At 39.2% G+C, this 21645-nt stretch overlaps 1 protein-coding gene across 3 annotated transcripts in view; it reads right to left on the bottom strand.

Annotated features, from left to right (window-relative positions):
* Positions 1–21645, bottom strand: part of LOC149255039 (uncharacterized) — a 171364-nt gene that overhangs the window by 17574 nt on the left and 132145 nt on the right. For all 3 annotated transcript variants that reach the window (XM_089460299.1, XM_089460298.1, XM_089460297.1), the window contains exons 8-16: positions 20447–20553; positions 18760–18942; positions 17259–17612; positions 16779–17010; positions 16583–16657; positions 16096–16439; positions 15754–15949; positions 15176–15434; positions 14728–15067 (exon numbers count right to left, since the gene is read on the bottom strand). In XM_089460299.1, coding sequence (XP_089316425.1) covers positions 14728–15067; positions 15176–15434; positions 15754–15949; positions 16096–16439; positions 16583–16657; positions 16779–17010; positions 17259–17612; positions 18760–18942; positions 20447–20553 — 2090 coding nt within the window. The remainder of the gene's footprint in view (positions 1–14727; positions 15068–15175; positions 15435–15753; positions 15950–16095; positions 16440–16582; positions 16658–16778; positions 17011–17258; positions 17613–18759; positions 18943–20446; positions 20554–21645) is intronic.

Here is a 21645-nt window from a genome sequence, read left to right on the forward strand (position 1 = left end):
TAGGAGCATGTAGAAATAAAACAAAATGCATGGTTAAAAATATCTTCTAGAATGTAGGAGCATGGTGTAAACATAGCTCAAAATAATCATATAGAAGGAGCATACCTATTATAGGACATCATCCATGATAAAAGACTAATTGATCATGATTAAAAAATCATGGAAGGCCTCCATCATCAAAAGGAAGAAACATTTGCAGGATGAGGATCTTCAAGATCCTATCACAAGAATCTTCAAAAGAAGATTCATAAATAAGAGCAGATGTGTCAATGGGAATTCCATTCACGAAATACAAGGAAGGATGATATGCAGGCAAGAAAAGATGAAGCAAGAAAGGCTACACCAAATGAAAACGAGATGATCAAGGAAAAATCAAGATGAGGTATGTATGCATAAAAGTTTAAGTCATGTCATCATATATGTTATTGAGTCATGGGTATAGTTCTAAAAACATGATCAAGTACAAAAGGATCTCTTTCACCGAAGACATAGTCAAGAGCATGTACTACATCTAATAAAGGTCAACAAAAAGAAATGCTCACATAAGGAGTATAATGTTGTTGACTAGTCCAAGAAGCAAGTGAAGAAAAAATACTTTCTTAAGGAGTATAAGATTGCTAACTAAGAAGCAAGTGAAGAAGAAACGTTGACTAGTCCAAGAAGCAGGTGATGAAGAAAGTGCTCTCATGAGGAAGTACAAGGTTGTTATCTAAACAATTCAAGAAGAAGCAAATGAAGAAAGAGATCAAGCATGTGAAGAACACCATGGTCATAAAGAATCACTATCTGACAAGATCCATTAAAGACATCTCACGAAAGAAGGCATGACAACTCTGACAAAGGAAGAAAAATATCAAAGGACCCTTGACACCTATGAAGGCCTTAGAGATATTAAGGTGCAGATGACTGCTTCAACTCTGCAAAGATGTCATGATGAATAAGCCATCCAACAAAAGCACAAAAGAGGTCTAAGAATTGAAGAGTTAAATTGTAATCTTGTTGTAGAGATAATTGATAAAATTTACCAAGAGCATTTTCCATTACATTTACTTTACTTGTCTCTTGAGGGTTTGAGTTTTCATATGCAAAGATATTCCAAAAGCAAGTATTGTAATCCTTTCAAACAAGTACTTTCTTTTCATGCTTCAAGTCTAATTGCATATTGATGCCTTGGTTTAGCACTTCCTTTCTTTTACATTTCCAAGTTAATTACTAATTTTTGGGTTTTGGCAAGATATGTTTCATATGTTTTGATTCATAAAGTTGATTATCTCAAAAGCATTTTGTATCTTACATATCTTGTGCTAACAATTCTTGTTTACATTTGAGGGTTACTTTGCTTTCTCTTTTGAGAGCATTTCATTTTACTTTGAGCAAATTCCTTATAAGGCATTGATTTTATGGTTTTTCTCATGTTAATGATTGGCATTGTTATTTCAATTTGCTCACATCATATTTGCTCATAAATCCTTAAAAGTAATCCATTTTCACTATAACACTCTCCTAGAAACTCACATCTTTTAACTTAACTTTTCATTAGGGCCCGTGCCCCTTAGCTAACTTATGAGATAGTTCAAACAGAGAGAGTCGGGATTAGTTTTACAGCCAAACCTTGTGGGGTTGAAGGCTTTTCTCACTAACTTGTAAGTAGGTGTAGGCGACAGGTGATAACAGGTATGAAGCTCGGCCTCAATATAACACTTGATATACGCCTACAGCAGCACTCAATCACAGTGGTTGCCTGTTGCTCCTATTCGACCTCCTAAAGGAGACACATCAGACTTCAACGATGCCCAAAATTACCCTTTAAGTATTGCAGTTGTCTCTCATAAGACTCGACCCTATGACAGAAGAGAACACACAACCAAACAATCCTTCGACCTCCTTCAAGGCCTCAAACACATATTCAAGCATGTTGATGTGTGTAAAATGAGGGAGAAGGCACCTCTATATATACAATTTGATGGGTGTCAATAGATGTGACCATTTGGGCTTGATGAGCCGACATAGAGGTGAAGCCGACCTTGATAATTTACATGTGAGAAAACATAAATTCAAAACCGTGTAGAAATTTCTAATTTCCCACCCCGGTTTTCAGTTTCACCTTATTTCTCCCATATAGTTAAATGCCCTTTCCCATAACCATACATTTAACAAGCTGAAAAAAATAAATTTGCTGAAAACACAAATTCTGGAAATTCTACAGAATGCTGGAAATTGCAGAAATAAAAATCAGCAGTAATAAACAACCATTAAGACACATTTAAACACTGAGATTTTTGGTCAATGTGACCCTGGAAAAACCCCCTACAACTCTTGGGGAAAACCAGTTTGAGAGCTCTTCTTTATTTCTGAAAATTGCCTTTTTACAGTGAGAATTATTCAACAAAAAATCAGTAAGCAAATTTACAACTTATCTCCTTTCTCGTGCCTCACAGCAATCTGGAAATTACAGCAAACAGGACAGCAATAAATGTTGTACGGCCTCCGTTTTGTGTGCAGAAAAATCAGCAAACTGCTCCTCGATTTTTGTGCAAAAATCTGTCTTTCACTGTGTTGAATCAGCTGTACAAATCTGCTCAACTGCTGCCTTGGAATGTGTGCCAAGCTGCTGTCTCCTTCTCCTCCCTGCTCAGAAATCTCTCTTGCTCTCTTGCTCTCCTTCTCCCAATCTGCTCATGAAAGAATGAATGACCTTTTCCTCCTTTTCCTCCTTTAATATAACTCCAAGTGACTTTTGGGTGATCTCTAAATCCAATGGCTGAAATAGATTTAGATCAATGGCTGAGATTAAATGCTCATTTAAATCTCACTTTCTATTTTTTAATTCACCCCACTTTAATAAAGACCCACTTAGTCATTTATTTCCAAAGTCACTTTTCCTTTCTAATTTTTCATTGACTTTATAAAAGTCACTTTAAAATTAGACTTAGTAACTTTATCATTTAAAGTCACTTTTAAATTAGATTTAACTTTATAAAATTATAAAGTCACTTTAGGAGAAAAATTAAATTCTTTTGGACACTTTTCCCTAGGCCAAAGATCAAAGCCTAAGGGAACCACCTGTCCTCCGGTACCAAATTTCAACACTCCCTCTTACCGAGGAAGGTGTTCCTCACCACACCCATCTTGTCTCTGAAGTAGACATGCTTGCCCCGTGGTAAGGCTTTGGTAAAGATATCTGCAACCTGCTCATCGGTGGAAATATACTCAAGCTTCACAGCTCCCTTCTGAACATAGTCTCTGATGAAATGATATCTGATCCCGATATGCTTTGACCTGTCATGAAATACTGGATTCTCCGTGAGTTTAATGCAACTCTGATTATCACAGTAAATCACTGAAGGTCTCAACGGCTGACCAAATAAGCCAAACAACATCTTGCGAAGCCAGATAGCCTCACAACTAGCTAGACTGGCTGCCATATACTCTGCTTCCGCTGAACTCAGTGCTACTGACTGCTGCTTCCGGCTGAACCATGACACTACTGCTGAACCCAACCCAAAACAGCACCCTAAAGTGCTCTTCCTATCAGAAGCACAACCTGCCCAATCAGAATCAGTGTATCCTGCCAATCTCACTCCATCTCCCTGCCTGTAGTCCAGACCATAATCCACTGTCCCCTGCAAGTACCGCAAGATGTGTTTTGCAGCCACCCAGTGAACCTTCCTAGGCTCACTCATAAACTGACTCATCGTGTTGACTGCAAAACAGATATCTGGTCTAGTGTTGACCAAATACATCAAGGAACCAATCAGCTGCCTGTACAATGTGGGATCCACCAACTCGGAATCCGAAGCATGAAGCTTCTTCCAGTTGGTGATCATCGGTGTCGACATGGGTCTACAATCCTCCATGTGGAATCTGCTAAGGATGTCCACAATATACTTCCCCTACCCCAGGAAGAAATGCCCCTCCTCCTGCCACACCTCCAAACCCAAAAAGTAATGCATCAAGCCGATGTCCTTCATCTCAAACTCTGCCGCAAGATCTCTCTTGCAGTGCTCTATGAGTCTCTCTACACCTGTAATGATCAAGTCATCCACATACAGCACCAGAATGAGAGGCTCCTCACCAATCACAATAAAGTAAAGGTTCGGATCTGCCTCACTCTTTGTGAAACCCATCCCCTACAAGTATGTATCTATCCTAGAGTACCAAGCTCTGGGAGCTTGCTTCAGGCCATAAAGGGCCTTCTTCAGTCTACACACATGGGACTCCTTCCCATGCACCTCAAAGCCCTGTGGCTGCTCAATGTACACCTCCTCCTGTATGAAGCCATTGAGAAATGCGGTCTTCACATCCATCTGGTGGATCTTCCAACCCATCTCTGCTGCTATCGATATAATGGAGCGGATCGAAGTATATCGAGCCACGGGAGCGAAGGTCTCCTCATAATCAACTCCCTCTACCTGGGAGAACCCTCTAGCCACAAACCTTGCTTTGAATTTCTCAATGCTGCCATCTGCAGCATGCTTTACCTTGTAACGCCATCTGGAAGTAACCACGGATTAGCCCTCAGGCCTCGGCACCACCTCCCAAACATCATTCTTCATGATAGAAGAATACTCCTCCTGCATGGCCTCTCTCCAGACCTGCTGGCTAGCTGCCTCCTCATAGCTAGAAGGCTCAGAGTCAAGGATGTTGGTAAACATCGCCACATAGCTACAAAACCTCTCAGGTGGTCTACTCTCTCTGACCGGCCTCTTCGGCTCAGCAACAGATGTGGCATCTCTCAAGGTGTCCTGAAGCCACTTGGGCTTCCTCTTCCCTGAGCATGCTTCTCCCATAGGAGAATGAAACTCCTCCTCCTCATCACCATCAGTAGCCTGAACTCCTGACTGTCTGTCTGTTGTCCTCTTGCCTGCACCTGAACCTGTAGAAGCTGAGGTACCGTGTGAACTGTCCATCAGTGGACTCCCTAGTGAACTGCTCTGCATGCTGCCCGGAGCACCACCCCTCTGGCTCGATGAGCCACTGCTCACTGACGGACCTGACATCCTCATAGATGTACCTCCTGATCCTTCTGATCCCTGCCCACTGGATCCCTGCGACTGACTCAACTGCTGCTGAGGGTCTGGCTGATCCAGATACTCTAACTCCCGTAACCTCCTAAAGGCCCTGTCCTCCTCGAACTTCACATCCCGTCTGACAACAACTCTCCTCTGTGCAGGAATGTAAATCCGAAAGGCCTTTGAGGTCTCACTGTAGCCCACAAAGATACCCTTCTCTGCGGTGGGCTCTAGTTTGGTCCTCTTCTCCTTGGGTATATAGGAGTATGTAATGCATCCAAAGATATGAAGATGACCAATATCAGGCTTCTTCCCAGAGAAAGCCTCCTCCGGAGTCATGTGCCCCAAGGCACGATGCGGACTCCTGTTCTGCAAGTAAACAGCTGTGTTGCAGGCCTCTGCCCACAAGAACAATGGCAACCCCTGATCATGTAACATGGCTTTGGCTGCCCCTATGATGGATCTGTTCTTCCTCTCTGTAACCCCGTTCTGCTGGGGGTTGTAAGGAACAGTGAACTCCCTCCTAATGCCTGCCTCCGCACAATAGTCAACAAACTCTCCAAGGGTGTACTCTCCTCCATTGTCCGACCTCAAGGACTTGATCTTTCAACCTGTCTGAGTCTCCACAAGAGCTCTGAACTCCTGAAACCGCTTGAAGACCTCACTCTTGGTCTTCAAAAAATAAATCTAGGTCCTCCTGGAGTGATCATCAATGAATAACACATAGTACTCATATCCACTCAAGGAAACATAAGACATCCGACCGCTCACATCGGAATGAATCAAATCAAGTATCCCCGTCGCTCTGCTGTCACTGCTGGGAAAAGGGGATTTGGCAAACTTGCCCATCGCACAACCTCTGCAAGTATCAAAGTGATCAGTACTGAAATCTGGCACACCTGTAGTGATCTCCCGCAATGTCCTCAAGGCTCCATGATACATATGTCCCATCCTGCGGTGCCAAATCTCACACAGCTCAGAACTGCCAGCGCTGCTGTCGGTACTACTGCTCAATGCCAAAAGGGGCTGGAATGCAAACTTGTACACCTTTGCATGGCGTACCCCTATCACTCTAGCTGAATCAGTTGGAGTATCCCTGGGATACATCAACACCTGTTCTCCCCTGAACAGTACCTCGTATCCTCTGTCCTCCAAAGCTGAGACGGATATGAGGTTCTTCCTCATCCTTGGCACATAAAGAACCTCTGACACCTTCAAGGGAGGTTTGGACTCCCTCTGAAATGTCACTGTCCCCACCCCGACTGTTCTAACAACTCTGTCATCACCGAGTACTACCTCAATATCAGTGCCACTCTCTGAAAGCTCTGAGAAGTACTCACGGACTCCTGTCATGTGACGTGAAGCCCCATTGTCCACATACCAGATACCTGAAGATGCTCCGCTAATCGAGGGAAAAGCATGCTCCCTCTGAACCTGTGTGGCAGGTGATCCTGCACTAGAGGACTCACATGTAGTGAACGCAAACTCCCGGTCAAAACGACCTGCAAAGTCCTCAATCTCAGCTGAAGTTGCCACATCCTGGTTCTTCCCCTTCTTCTTCTTCTTCTCCGGACACAAAACTGCATAGTGTCCCATCTTCTGACAATTCCAAGTTCCAACACTTCACCTTGGAATAGTCCTTCTGTGTGTTCCCCTGTTTACCTTTACCTTTGTCTTTGCCCCCACCACTGCTTGTGGAAGCCTGCTTCTTCCCTTTGCCTTTCTTGCCTCCTGCCACCAGTGCTACATCCTCATCCTGCTCAACTCGCTTCGCTGCCCCAAGCTGACCTTTCCTGATCTCTGTCTGAATGCAATCATCCCAAAACCTCTCCCATGTGGGAAGGGTCTCACGTGCACAAACCCCATCAGCAAAGTTCAACCATGAACGGGGGAGGCCATTCACTGCAATCCGCACCAACTCAGTGGGTGGAATGGCCTCTCCAATCGCTGCCAACTCATCTCTCACATTGGTAATCTTTGTGAGATATCCAGCTGCACTATCATTCCCCATCTTAATGTTCTTCAGCTTCTCCTTCAGGACCATCTTCCGGTTCTCATTGGTACTCTGGTAGAGATTGGACAATGTTGTCCACATCTCATGGGCATTGCTCTTTCTTCTCACATGAGGAATGCAATGGTCTTTGATTCCGTCTAGAATCAGCCTCTTACCCTTATTGTTCTTCTTTTTATACTCAGCCAACTGAGTAACATCAGTGGGCACAACAACAAGGTTCTGTGCGGTATGCACCATGATATCCCAGACTTCTGCCTCCTCAAAGATACTCTGCATTCTCTCCTTCCAAACGCTGTAATTTGTATGCCCATCCAACCTATCCTCCACCCTCAATCCCAATGACATCCTGCTGTCCTAAAACTGAAAATAGCACTGCTATGGTAAAGATAAAACTGTTGTTTATGAAAAAATCAGCTTGCTGGAATTTTCTGAGTGAAAAATCAGCAACTGTAATTTTTCCTTTTGCTGTCCCAAACTGCCCTTCAGCACTCAAGCTCTGATACCATGTAGAAATTTCTGTTTTCCCACCCCGGTTTTCAGTTTCTCCTTATTTCTCCCATATAGTTAAATGCCTTTTCCCATAACCATACATTTAACAAGCTGAAAAAAATTATTTGCTGAAAACACAAATTCTGGAAATTTTACAGAATGCTGGAAATTGCAGAAATAAAAATCAGCAGTAATAAACAGCCATTAAAACACATTTAAACACTGAGATTTTTGGTCAATGTGACCCTGGAAAAACCCCCTACAACTCTTGGGGAAAACCAGTTTGAGAGCTCTTCTTTATTTCTGAAAATTGTCTTTTTACAGTGAGAATTATTCAGCAAAAAATCAGCAAGCAAATTTACAACTTATCTCATTTCTCGTGCCTCACAGCAATCTGGAAATTACAGCAAACAGGACAGCAATAAATGGTGTACGGCCTCCGTTTTCTGTGCAGAAAAATTAGCAAACTGCTCCTCGATTTTTGTGCAAAAATCTGTCTTTCACTATGTGTTGAATCAGCTGTATAAATCTGCTCAACTGCTGCCTTGGAATGTGTGCCAAGCTGCTGTCTCCTTCTCCTCCCTGCTCAGAAATCTCTCTTGCTCTCTTGCTCTCCTTCTCCCAATCTGCTCATGAAAGAATGAATGACCTTTTCCTCCTTTTCCTCCTTTAATATAACTCCAAGTGACTTTTGGGTGATCCAAGTGACTTTTGGGTGATCTCTAAATCCAATGGTTGAAATAGATTTAGATCAATGGCTGAGATTAAATGCTCATTTAAATCTCACTTTCTATTTTTTAATTCACCCCACTTTAATAAAGACCCACTTAGTCATTTATTTCCAAAGTCACTTTTTCTTTCTAATTTTTCATTGACTTTATAAAAGTCACTTTAAAATTAGACTTAGTAACTTTATCATTTAAAGTCACTTTTAAATTAGATTTAACTTTATAAAATTATAAAGTCACTTTAGAAGAAAAATTAAATTCTTTTGGACACTTTTCCCTAGGCCAAAGATCAAAGCCTAAGGGAACCACCTGTCCTCCGGTACCAAATTTCAACAAAACCCACTTCTCCTTATCCAAATTTGACGATCTTTAGGTCGATTTTGGTCCTCTCGAAAAGGGGAATTCAATGCCATAATTATCTTCTTCAAAAGACCTGTCTACAGTGGAATTTGGACCTGGTTTCCAATTTTAACACTCCCTCTCAACTAGGGAGAATTCCACCTGACAATCCATTCATTAACATGACATCTTGTCATTATGTGCCATCTCTGCATCTCGTCCCAACTCTGCTGAACACTGATAAAGATAATGAAGAAGAATTTATCGAGAGTGAGTCACAAGACTTTTGCCACTCTCCAATGACTAAAGTCAGTACACATAAGTGATCAAGTTTGATAAACATTATTCATCTTAGACATAGGGAGTACGGCAATGCACGATGCATCCATCGTTAGTGCTATGGTCCCAAACCACTTTTCCAACTCATTGGTCAGATGAGAGGCACTTCCCATGCGTCCACGACTACATGGGTAGGATGACGCAAGAACATCAAAAGGGAAAGAATATATCAAATCTTGCTCACAACCACTGGTAGGGAAAGGAGAAACCACATCCTACAAACACAATTCATAATCACACGTAGGGAAAGGATGAACCACATCCTACAAAGACATGTCATAACCATACGTAGGGAAAGGATGAACCACATCCTAAGCGCATACAAATCACCGAGAGTAAGAAAAGGATACACCACTTCCTACATGCATGCCAACCATAGGAAGGATACTATTCGTGGGGAAAGGATGAATCACATCGCACTGACATGTCAACCGTCGATCGTAGGGAATAAGCATCCTACATGTGGGGAAAGGATGAAACACGTGTTGATTTCTGGGTAGCATCAGATGTGCTCTAGCTCCGAAATTTTGTGGAGGGGCTAGAACACATGAGATCTCCAAGACCCAAAAATCGTTTGGTGAAATTCCACCCAGATTGTATTTTATTAAAATAATTAATATTCTTATTGGGGTTCTTAAGTCTAAACTTAGGAAAATTAAAATATTAATGGGTATTAATGAAAATATGGGTGAGAAGCTTCTAAGAGACAAGGATCAAGTCTAATTTAATCTTAGTCGTTGATTAGAGATTAGATCACAACCGTTGATTTCTCAACAGGAAAAGTATAAAGGAAGGCTTGGGATCAGTTGGAGAAAACACAGAGAGATTGAGGAAATCGATTTTCTAAGGTGCAAAGTTCTCAAGAGGGAAATTGATTGGGGAGATCTTGCAGCTGAGGGGCAGGGATAGTTCAGGAATACTGACAGAGAGGCGGAGAGAAGCTTGTGGAGGCAGCGCAATAGCTAGGAGAGTTGACGTTGGGCCAGTCTGGGCCCACGCAGCCTTGACGCAGAGCCAGAAGGTCCAGCACAGTGACAGAAAGTTGTGTTCCACGTAGAGAGCCAGAACTACCGGAACTGCAGGGAAAGCTGACGCAATGGGCATAAGAGCTGACGCAGAGCCTCAGAGAGCTCCACTCAAGCCCACGCAGTTACCGCGAAGGAGCAACGCAGATGTAGCCGAGGCCAGCCAGTTTTTTTGTCAGATCAGCCGGAATCTGTCGAGTGAAGTGAGCTAAATCTCACTAAGGTTTTCTGCCATTGTATTTCTCTGTCACTGGTTTGTCGGGAAGGCAACCCGCATTTTATTCAGAACTACTACTTAATAATAGAAAACCCCCAGAGTTGTTGCACCGGTTTTCTCACACTGGGTTTTCCCGGGACGTTTAGTCCAAAAATAAGTGTGTCCTTTGAGTGATTGTCTCATTTATTTTCCAGTACTTGATCTGTATGTTGGTGTAGGTTGCAGTGTATTTTCATTTAATATTTTCCGAATATTTCTAAAAATAACTTGTTAAAATGAAGAAGGCAAGTAGGTAATGCAAATCAATTTACTGCAGTAGGATTTCTGACTTGTTAGATTCAGAAATTTTCACATGGTATCACAGGAATTGCAGAGCAAGGAGGACTAAAGCCATCGGTGAACCGACAGAGGAAATATGTGTTGAAGATAGTTGTCCCGAGAGACAGCGCAGTTTCTGGCCAAGAGAGAAGAGGAGGGGTGACAAAGTCACCAAGGGAGGCTCACGCAAAGCTTGCATTAGCCTAATTGGGTGACATTGTTGCTGCAGAGGGCAAAGCAGTGATTACTGGGCCAGCGCAGACACTGTTGAGTCTCGTTTTTTTGGTTGTCGTGGCTAGAGGTGCAACGCAAACTTCATCTAGAGTTGCTAATTGGGTGTTGATTCTTCAGATCATAATAATCTTCATCATCTCCTCCAGCAAAAAATGCTATCAACAGAACAACAAAAATGGATCGAAAAAACCATTGCCTTCGACATGGATATATTACATAAAAAAGGGTAAGATAATGTAGTTGTTGATGCTTTGTCCAGGAAAGACGAAGAACCATCATTACTTGGAGTTTCAATTGTTGTTTCCAATTGGCTTAATGAGATTCAAAGTGAATATGCTAAAGAACCTAAAACAAGTGCTATAATTAATAACCTTCCTCAGAATTCAAAAATTGAATGGAAAAACGATATTCTATGGTACAAGGGAAGAATTTATCTGGGCTCAAATTCCAAATTTAAAGTCAACATTCTCAAAGAGTCACAAGATTACCTGTCAGTCGGACATGTAGGATTCTTTAAAACCTACTATGATGCACGCCAGCCATTCTTTTGGAAGGGAATGAATAGTGATATTCAAAAATATGTAGGAGAATGTGATCAATGTCAACAAAATAAAAGTGAGAACATTAGGACCCCAGGGTTGCTCCACCCTTTAATATCCCAAACCAAAAATGGGAAGAAATATCAATGGATTTTATTGAAGAATTACCCATGTCAGAAGGGAAAGATAAAATTCTTGTAGTAGTAGACAAACTCACAAAGTATGCACACTTCATAGGAATGAAGAAATCAGATTCAGCAAAAGAAATCAGATTCTCCTTGCCCTACCAAGTTGGTTGGGGCAAGGGTGTTTGGCACATTTTGACATCTAGTATGATATGGAGCTCAAGAGTGCAAAGATGCATATGGGGTACGTGTGCTAGTACCCCCAAATTTTAGGGAAATTCAAAAGAGATGAGTGGACATCAAGTGCCTTGCATAGGGGTCATGTCCATCAATTCATTTCATGCAAGTTCATCATTGTGCAATGTATATACCAGCCTAGATCCATCTTACCTTTGAATCTACCAAGCACCAAGAGGGAACAAAACTCTTTTCACTCTAAAGGAAGTTTGTACCTCGAGATTTGATCCCTCTCGGCGAACGGTAGATCCAAAGTTAAGTTGGATCTTGGCTGGTCTTTTGAATTTTCCCTTTTAAATAGTCTTCCCCCTATTAAATAACCTATACTCCACATGAATACCATGGGTCAATACAACGGGTGAATACCATGGGGTTAATATGTTATTTTTATTTTAATGTATGATTACTTTTATTTTTACTTCTATTATTTTTGCCTATGTAGGAAAAGACAGAACATTACAACATCTCTTCCATACTGGGCTGGAGCGCGTCTCTTGGCACAATTAAACAGTAACAATAAAAAAGTACTAAATTCATAAATGATATAACATAATTCAAATTAGGATTTAGTAATGAAATACATTGATTCATAAACCATAAATGAAACAGAAATAAAAAAAATGTCCATATATTGATTTTACTTCATCATTATAGAATCTAATTAGTACAAAGAAAATAGTAAATGCATAGTAAATGCTGAAGTCTGAAATAGTAAATTAAAATTACTCAACTCAAAAACAGTAAAGAGTAACAAATCAAACATTCGGTCTATGGTCATCAGTATCCAGATTCAAGACTCAATTTAAAACTGAAAATTAACAATGAACAATAAGCATTGAAAATAAAATGAGCATCAAGGAGAGAGAATGAGATATGGTGATTTTATATATTCTTTTTTGTTCTTTTATTATTTCATTTTTAACCCTTTATAGGCAATAATTTGGGGTGGATGCCCAAAAGCAACTATTTTCTGAGGGGAACACGCAAAAGCAGCCATTTCTTGGGGGGGACGCCCAGAATCATCCCTTTTCTCTGTGGATGCCCAAAACTCGCCCTGTTGGGGAAACACATCCCGCACACTAAGGAAATGTTTCTCCCTGCATTTCCCCACATTTTCCCAAACAGGGAAAAGGCGAAATGTTCCCCCAGGCATTCCCCCTGTGCCATGAGCAGGAAAAATGTGTGGGGCGCATCCCCATGGCACACTGAAGTACTTTAGTTTAGTAAAAATGTTAATGGAAACATGTTGTATAACCTCTTTCCCTCTTCACATGTGTAAATGTAAGAAGAGCTATTCTATTTTAAATAAACAAATATTTGAACATTCTCTTTTCCAACTGTACAGTTCCCTCTCTTATCTTTAGTTTACTTTTCTGATAACAAGACAGTGTAAATTCCAGCTTCGAATGCAACAACTTTACAGAGGGCAATTGTGTGCCATGTTGTATACTGTAAAGCAGTGTGCCATGGGGACGCGTCCCCCAAGGTTGGGTGTGCGCACCCCTTGCACCTAGGACGGGGGGACGCCTGGGGAAATGTTTCCCCACGTCCCCCTTTTGGGAAGACGTGGGCAGACGCATGGGGGGGCACGTTTCCCCAATGTGGGGGAAATGACTCCCCAAAAGCGGGACGCCTGGGAGTCCCCCCTCAAAATGGGCTATGCGTCCCCCGTTAAATTTGCTTGTAAACAATGATTTATGACAAGGAAACCTAGTATTTGATCATATTGCCCTACTAATGCTATGCAATTCATGGTAATGTTAAATTCTTAAAGTAAAAGGATGAAAATGAAAGATAAAGGATGTTTGGGAGTGGTTCCGACCTCATTGGATTTCATATGGAGAAAGTAGAATTTTAAATCTCACTCAAAATCCAGTAGACTTAACAGTTTTTCAGGAATTCATGATTCGATGGATTGCAATGTTTCCATTGAATTTTGTCATGTACAAAGGTATGAAATTAGTATTTAATCAAGAGCACCAAGCCCTCTGTGTACTTTAGAGTGACTTTTAGACTCATCAGTCCACTGTTTTTGAGTTTTAGTTATATCAATTTACTAGATATCAGTACCTATTATAGTTTATTTTGCTTAGTACTACTTAGATTCTAGAATGATGAATGATGAATTTTAATTTTAAATCAATTTAGAATCTAGAATGATGAAAGATAAATTTAATTTTTAAATCAATGTAGATTCTAGAATGGTGAATAATGAATGATGAATATGGATCAGAGTATTCCATTATTGAATCTCGTGGTCTATGGATGAATCATGTATATATTAGTAAGGATGATGAGTATGGATCAATGTATTTCTTTACTTAATTCAATTATGTACGTATCATTGTATTTATGCTTTCATTATTGAATATGAATTTGAAATATATATATATATATATAAAAAAGAAAAATATATATATATACCCCGACTAAAGTCAGGGAAAAATCAGGATTAAATCCCCAAAATGCGAATTTTTTGGCTGGCCGATTAAATCGGCCGATTTTTTGCCGACTTTTTTTCCAGGTGAAAAAGTCGGGATTAAATCGGGACTTTTTCCAAAAAATCGTGGATGAGGTAGTTTCTTTAACGATTTTTTACTTTTTTTTTTGAAAAATCGGGATTTTATTGAAAAAGTCGGGATTTTTTAAAAAATGAATATTGTTGTATTTTTTTTTAATTTTGCTGACTTTTTGCCGACCTTTTCAGAAAACTCCCGACTTTAACGACTTTTTCAACTTCTGGACCCTTGCCGATTTAATCCCGACTTCGACTTTTTCCACATTGCTCCAACATCTCCCCATCCCCCCCTTAAATTTCCCTAAAATTTGAGAGTACTCCCACATGTCCCCGTTGTGTGTCTCCCCGCACCCGGATCTCCCCGTCCTGGAGTCTTGGTGGAACATTGCTGTAAAGTGTTGACCATGATCACTAAACAATGATACTGCTGTTATATATGCTTTGATGTAATTTCCTTCAGATAAATTAAAATTTCAATCACTACTTAATTGTACAAATTTTTAATTAATCAATCAAGTAATTTCAAACAAGATACAACAATGATTGTGGGTAACTTATAAAACCCAATCTCCATTACCAAAGAAAGACATTACCTTTTGATATCACAAAACCATCATATTCAAGGTTAACACCACGGCCTGGAAATGCAAGGAGCAATGATTGATTTGTCTCAAGCTGCTCCATAAAAGCAGACCAGACAAGGTCTCCGTGCCCCTCTAACAAAGTTGCAAGGCATTCCATTGCTGAATCCCACAAAAGTCCAAACCGATTATGAAGAATACCAATCAGGCCATGCAATAAGAGTGTCTTGTATGAGTCTGGGATCTTTCCTGAACAGAGGTCCATCTGGATCTTAGAGATAATGACAGTTATTTGTCTGCTAGTACCGAGGGACAAAGAGGATGCTTCAATGGAAAACAGCTGCTGTATAACCTGTGGTTCCAAATAAAAAGATAAGTCTGAAACTTACTCTCTTCAGCATTACCTGTTACCCTAAAATCATAAATAAATAAATAATTGAAACAGGATAACAACACTTACCTTGCTGTAAGAATTGGAAAGATCATCACAAGATATCCCCCCTTCAACTTTCCTTTTCTTTTCTGGTCGTTCCATACTCTTGGCTTCAGGGATTGGAAAAGGTTCATAGTGGCTCAGAATTCTCAATGTTGAAAGCCTTAGCTTTTTGTCTGACATTCCCAAGTTATGGGAAAATAACATCAGAGCATCCAGAGCTTTATCGATCTTAAGTTCTGTATGGTATTCTTTATCACCGTTATTGAGTACTTCTGTTGACTCCCTGAATTCAAAAATAAGTCAATAAATGTTATAGTAATTATAAGAAAAATTGAAAACCTTGATTCCTCAGATTCAACCAGGAAAGGAATCACTAAATGGGAAATTGACAGAGAAGCTATTTAAATAAAGATGAATGACAACATTATGCTCAAGGACTTCTGTTGACTTGTTGAATTCAAAAATAAGTTAATAAATGTTACAGTAGTTATAAGAAAACTTCAAAACCTTGATTCCTCAGATTCAACCAGGAAAGGAATCACTAAATGAGAAATTGACAGAGAAGCTATCTAAATAAAGATAAATGATAACATTATGCTCACCCAAATATCATGTCCAAAAAGTCAGATACTGCACATAACACATGAGATGATAGCTTAAAATGTCTTGCAAAGCTTAGGTAGTCATTGAGATGCTGTGACAGCTGAGGAATGCACGCCTTTAGTAGCTTAGAGTGAGATGTCAATGCAGCTCCAATCATGCATTCCCACATTTTCCTGGAATGATCTTTAATTTTGTCTACAAGCCAAAAAGAGCCACGCACACTACCCACCAGTTAGAATATTCATTTACAAATAAATCTTCCAAAGACAACACAACTCCAAGAACAAAAAGACAGAATAATCATGAAAATTACAAAATAAGACAGAAAAGTATAGTATTACCCGTTTCTGTTATCAAAGCCTCACTTATAGCCAGTAAATAATCCCACACAATTGATGATTTTTCTTCGGAAGAAAAAATGTATGGATAACACTTCAATGCTCCCCAGACCAAAGCTGGTTGTGATGCTAAGTTATTTACCGGGGATAGATTTCCTTCATGAAACTTTCCACTCTTTATTTTTATTGTTGCATCCTTAATTATTTGCAAAACAAATGAACAAATATTTGATGTGTTTCCTCCCATGTTATGAAGGAACAGGGGATTTCTTTCTAGCTTCTCAAAATAGCTTATCAATAAAGAAAGGACATCCCCAGGAGACTCTTCAATGAAATTATCCAAGGCACTGGAAAACAGCAGATTGACAAAATATTCTTTCAATAACCATATCCTCGAGAAACTTCAAAATAAGATACGGTCATTAGTAGAAAATTTGCTGCCAAGGACTTTCAGAAGAAGATCTACTAGAACTGGAATAAAATAAAGTACCTTACAATATAAGGACAGAAAGGATATATTACACACACGTCCTGATCAATTAAGCCTCTGATGAGGGTAAATAAGCTGCAAATATAATATCATGATTTGAACTTCAGAACAATGCAATTGAGATAAGAATATGCAGAAGCCGGTCTAGAACAAAATTATAAGACAAATACTATCCTTACAAGATAATTATGCATACCTATCATTTTTTCTCTGAAACAATAAAGCCCACTGTGAAGCAACATTGGATATAGCCAGTGGACCAATACTTGCACTACCAACCCGTGCATGATTATGCACAAGACCAAGTAAGAGCCGATGTGTTTCAGACACAAGCAATGGTATTGAATCCTCCCAAGGAATCCTTGTCCACAAGGGGCTCATCAATAACTTGACTAGTTTCTCCGCGAGTATAAACAATGGCTTATAATCTTGATCATGTTCAAATTTTCAATTTCAAATATTATGTATCAGAAGTAGAAACAATCCCTTGAAGGCAGTACAAAAAATAATGACTCCATTTTCTAGTCAATAGAAAAAGAATTTGCAAAATCAATAGCAAGGATTAGAAGTGGATCCAACTGATACACATCATATTTTGCAAAAGAGCAAGCAAATAAAGTACATTTGAAAAATATTGAGTGTCACAGCAAAAGGGTAGGCAGCATTGTAATCTTACCACTAACTTTGTTTCCATTTTGAAATTCAAGTACAACATTTAGTAATGACAAGAGACGGCCAAGCTGCACAAAGTCTTCTCTCCTTTGGCTTTCTCCTATAACTGTTACTGCAAGTTTAGTAGGCATATCATTCTCATTTTCCATACATGTATCTAATGGGGCTTTAATTGTCATCGAGTGATGCATGATAGGCTCAGTTGTTGCATCAGCTACACCTTCCAAATTCATGTCAGGAAGCAAGCAAGACATTTCTTCAAGCAAACAATCCCAAAGCAATCCCAATTCTTCACGTTTAAGTTCCTTGCATAGTCGTTGAACAGTCCGCATTACCACCTCAACAATTGCATCATCTCCTGCAACATGCATACAAAGATGTTGAAGCTCCACCAAAAAACATCAGTATGACTCAATCTTATGAAAATACATTCACAAAAGAATGTGCATTTAAATATGTGGAGGTGCTCCCAAGTCTGATTGTTAGAGATCTGCTCTTTTACAGAAGCGCGACCCTCTCACGCATTTCCATTGTTAGTGAAGTCTAAAACATATCTTTAATTTAAGCAATACAGAACAGATCACATTCAGAATTTCTGAGTTTACGACATATTTCTTTGCAGCCAGCAGGCAGTTTACAGTACTATGTTAACATCAGGCTAACCAGGTGTTTAAATGTAACTAGTGTCGATCTTCATAATTGTATATGTGGCATGAATTCATGTAATAATTGTTGTATTTGTAAAAGGAAAATTATTTATTATAAAATGGCTTTCTTGCCCATTTACTGTGTGCTCTAGGGTCTTGTACAAAGTCAAATAGCAAGACATGATGTAATAGCCCTTGTGTTGCTCAAAAATCAAAGAAAGAAAAATACTATTGTAAAATGATGAGTTTAGAAGCCCACCAAAAGGTAAGTCGGCCTAAAAGAGGACTAATCCGCCCTCAAGAAGCATATATAAAGGAGAGCCTGTCGTCATTTGAATGACGCACTCAGAAGCAAAATTTCTGAGTGAAGCGAGAAAAAGATTTCTGATCCAAGCAAGAAAGGGAGTTCTGACCCAAGTGAGGAAGAAGGAGCAAAATTTTTAGGAGGGCAACGAAGGAGAAAAAGGAAGAGAATCTCTGTTTCTATCAGCGCACACGTGTGACTTTACTGGAGGAAACTAGGGTTTCCTCAGATCTGTTTTGCAAAAATTCTGAGACTAAGAGGGGTTTCTTGCAATAAAAGAAATAATAACAGGACATCCAGAATTGGGGGTGAGATGTGACATCACGGAAGAAGACGTCATGAAGTTGTTTGTGGTACCTCAATAAATGTTTTATCATCTCTAGCAAAGTTACAACTAGAAATATAATAGTATGGTTCAACACTTACCATAGGATTCAAAAAAATCGATTCATATCATTATGCACATGGGAGATAAATTAACCTATCATAATGTATAATGCGAAGAACAAAAAACACAAGAATCTAACTATCAATCCTATTCCAAAAGGGCATACCATGACACTTATTGGTAGAGATAGAGTAAGTAGATCTATCCAACAAAAGGCGAAGGGCTTGCTCTGCTCTCGAATGAAATTTTGATGCTGGACCCTTCAGAATGTGCCACAGTAAAGCACTACAGCCTGTTGTTTTCTCCTCTGAAGGCTCCATGACAATTTCTCCCATTATTTTTCGTATACCTGCTCATTTAGATAGACAATATCAGATATAAAAAAATATGGCTTATCAAGAAAAGATTGGAATACTAATAAACATCGAAAAGACTCGTACGAATAACTAACAAATATATTTATTTAATATTCGGAAACATCAAAAATACTCATACAAATAACTAGCCAGAATATGCATATTGAAAACGAATTAGTAATACACAGGCATTACCTCAAAAGCTTGGACAAGAAAAGCCAAATATCAAAGACTAATATACCGACTGTGATGATAACAAACAAATACTGGTAAACTCAACCCAGTCAGAAAATTGTCACTATATCTTACAACTTCTGGACTGATTAACTTAACAGCAAAACTTCAATCATTACATTCTACAAGGATAGTCCACATGTCTATACTAACAACTTTTGAGATTATTGGCAAAAGAAATCTTTGGATGCTTGTATTTCATTAATATATTAAAAACACTTCTCTTCTGCAGGCAATACTCATGCAGTATGCATATAAATCTAAGTTGCAGGAAAGGCCTAGTTTGGCCACATCCCAGTTCCCACAATGCCTGCAAACACTGAAACGGGTAAAAAATGCCTTGGAAACGCCACTGTCTGTACCATACACCATTTCCAAATTTGGAAATGTCATACGGTGCAGCCGATAGTGTTTCCAAGGCATTTCGGCCATTTCCAGTGATGTCTTGGGCACTTTTTCGGAAGTTTCTGAGCCCACCTAGGTGCCTGAGAGGTAAGAATGACTCATTGGAAAACATCTCCCTGTTCATGCAAATGACCTTTCAAGTCAAATTAGAGACAGGAAATTGAGATTTAATAAGTTTGTCACCTTGAATGTAAAAAGATTTAACATTACCATTAATTGTTTCAGGATGTTTGAGAGTGGTTCAAATCTCACTGGACTTTATATGGAGAAAGTAAAATTTCATATTCCATTCAGAATTCAGCAAACTTGACAATTTTCAGGATCAGCAAGACTCAATTGGATTCTATCATGTATGAGGGTACGGGATTGGGGATTCGCATTAGCCAATACCACAAGGCTATAGGATTTTGCATTATGCAATTATCTAAGAGAGCAAATACAGACACATGTCTCCTTCTAAAAAGTCATTTATGTGTATCATTCTTAATTTCTAGCTTATTTTATTGCAACATAATGTGTTATTTAAAAAACTAATATCCATATTTTTTGTATTTTTATATACTTAGCTTCCCCCATGCACCTTGTTTTTGTTGGCTGGCGGGGAGGATGGTGCACATTTCCAGGTGTTCCTGTCTCAGAAATTTGTACATGTTTTCATGTTTTATGCGACTTAAATATAAGCTAATGTTCCAGACTAAATTCCACTTTATCTATACTTGAACACAGTACCAAACAGTCAGCATTGCTAACAAAATACCCACTTCGGCAAAGAAAGCACTCTGTTTGAAAATGGCATACCTGTCATGATTCATCCTAAAGGATAACCAGATTAATATAGCAATTTATCAAACAACATACCTTTTATAAGCTGCTTAACAGATGCATTTCGGAGCAAAAAAGACACAGCCTCAGCCATAAACTCTTGCACATATTCTCGATGGTAGTACCGCAGCTGCTTTGTTATCCTTTAAATTGGGTGAAAACAAAGTTCAAATCAGTGCGAATAGCAGGACAAGATCAAGCATTTGACAGATTTTGATGCAAAATCTTACGCCTATTCTAGCATTCAAAAGTAACTGTAATGTTGTAGATAGCTAGAGAAAACCGAATATCCTAGTGCATTTCAGCTGAGAAAGGCTCAACAGACAAACAAACAGAAACTTGCATTCAGAAAAAACATAAACTCAAATTATCTGCTGTATGATTAATCCTCTGCACATGAAAAACCAAATAGAATGTGTCTCTAAATAGGTTGAAGTTAGAATAAGTTGCAATCATGTCAGCGAATATTTTGCCAAGATCCAGAAACAAACTTATCAGCAATATGGGAAAACTTTAAAAAGAATACAAAATAGTCATTATTTTCTGCTGTTTAAACATCTAAAGCAACCCCTCCCCCTGCCTACACATCTCTTTCATGAACAAAGGTAACAATCACCAACCCATTTGTTCTCCATCCGCTAATTTCCAACTTTAAAATGACAGAAAAATCCCCCAAAATGATCTTCTGCATCAACCAATACTATCCATCATCTCATGATATTTTTCCGATATATCACAAGATTTTCTAAATATCATGATATATTCAAAATTTCAAAACTATTAGGATATATTAAGCTGATAATATTGCCACATTGGAAATCTTCCAGTATCAGTGATACTAAATATCGTGATATATTCAAAATTTGAAAACAATAACAATACATTGAGATGATAAAATCACCACCTTCAAATCTCACAATATCAGCAATATTATTGCAATATTTGCAACATCAATTCAATCCCTTGTCATAACCTGCTCATATCCTAAGTCACATGACATTGGGACCCCAAGAGACGGATACAAGTATCCAACCTAGGACATGTCGACCCCTGAAATGTGGCATGGGAACAAGTTATATATATATATATAGTCAACGTTAATAGAATAGGACACTAGCCAGAAAATTGTCTGGTCTAACCAATTCTGGGGCCAGTATCATCCAATTCAGGGTTTCAAACTGGATATGGCTGATTCTGAAAGATGTATTATAGTGACTAGGGACCACTAAAAGTCA

The sequence above is a fragment of the Pinus tabuliformis genome, chromosome 7, assembly GCF_031772625.1.
Source record: "Pinus tabuliformis cultivar Carrire ecotype Pingquan chromosome 7, CPIR1, whole genome shotgun sequence".
Classification (NCBI taxonomy): Eukaryota; Viridiplantae; Streptophyta; class Pinopsida; order Pinales; family Pinaceae; genus Pinus; species Pinus tabuliformis.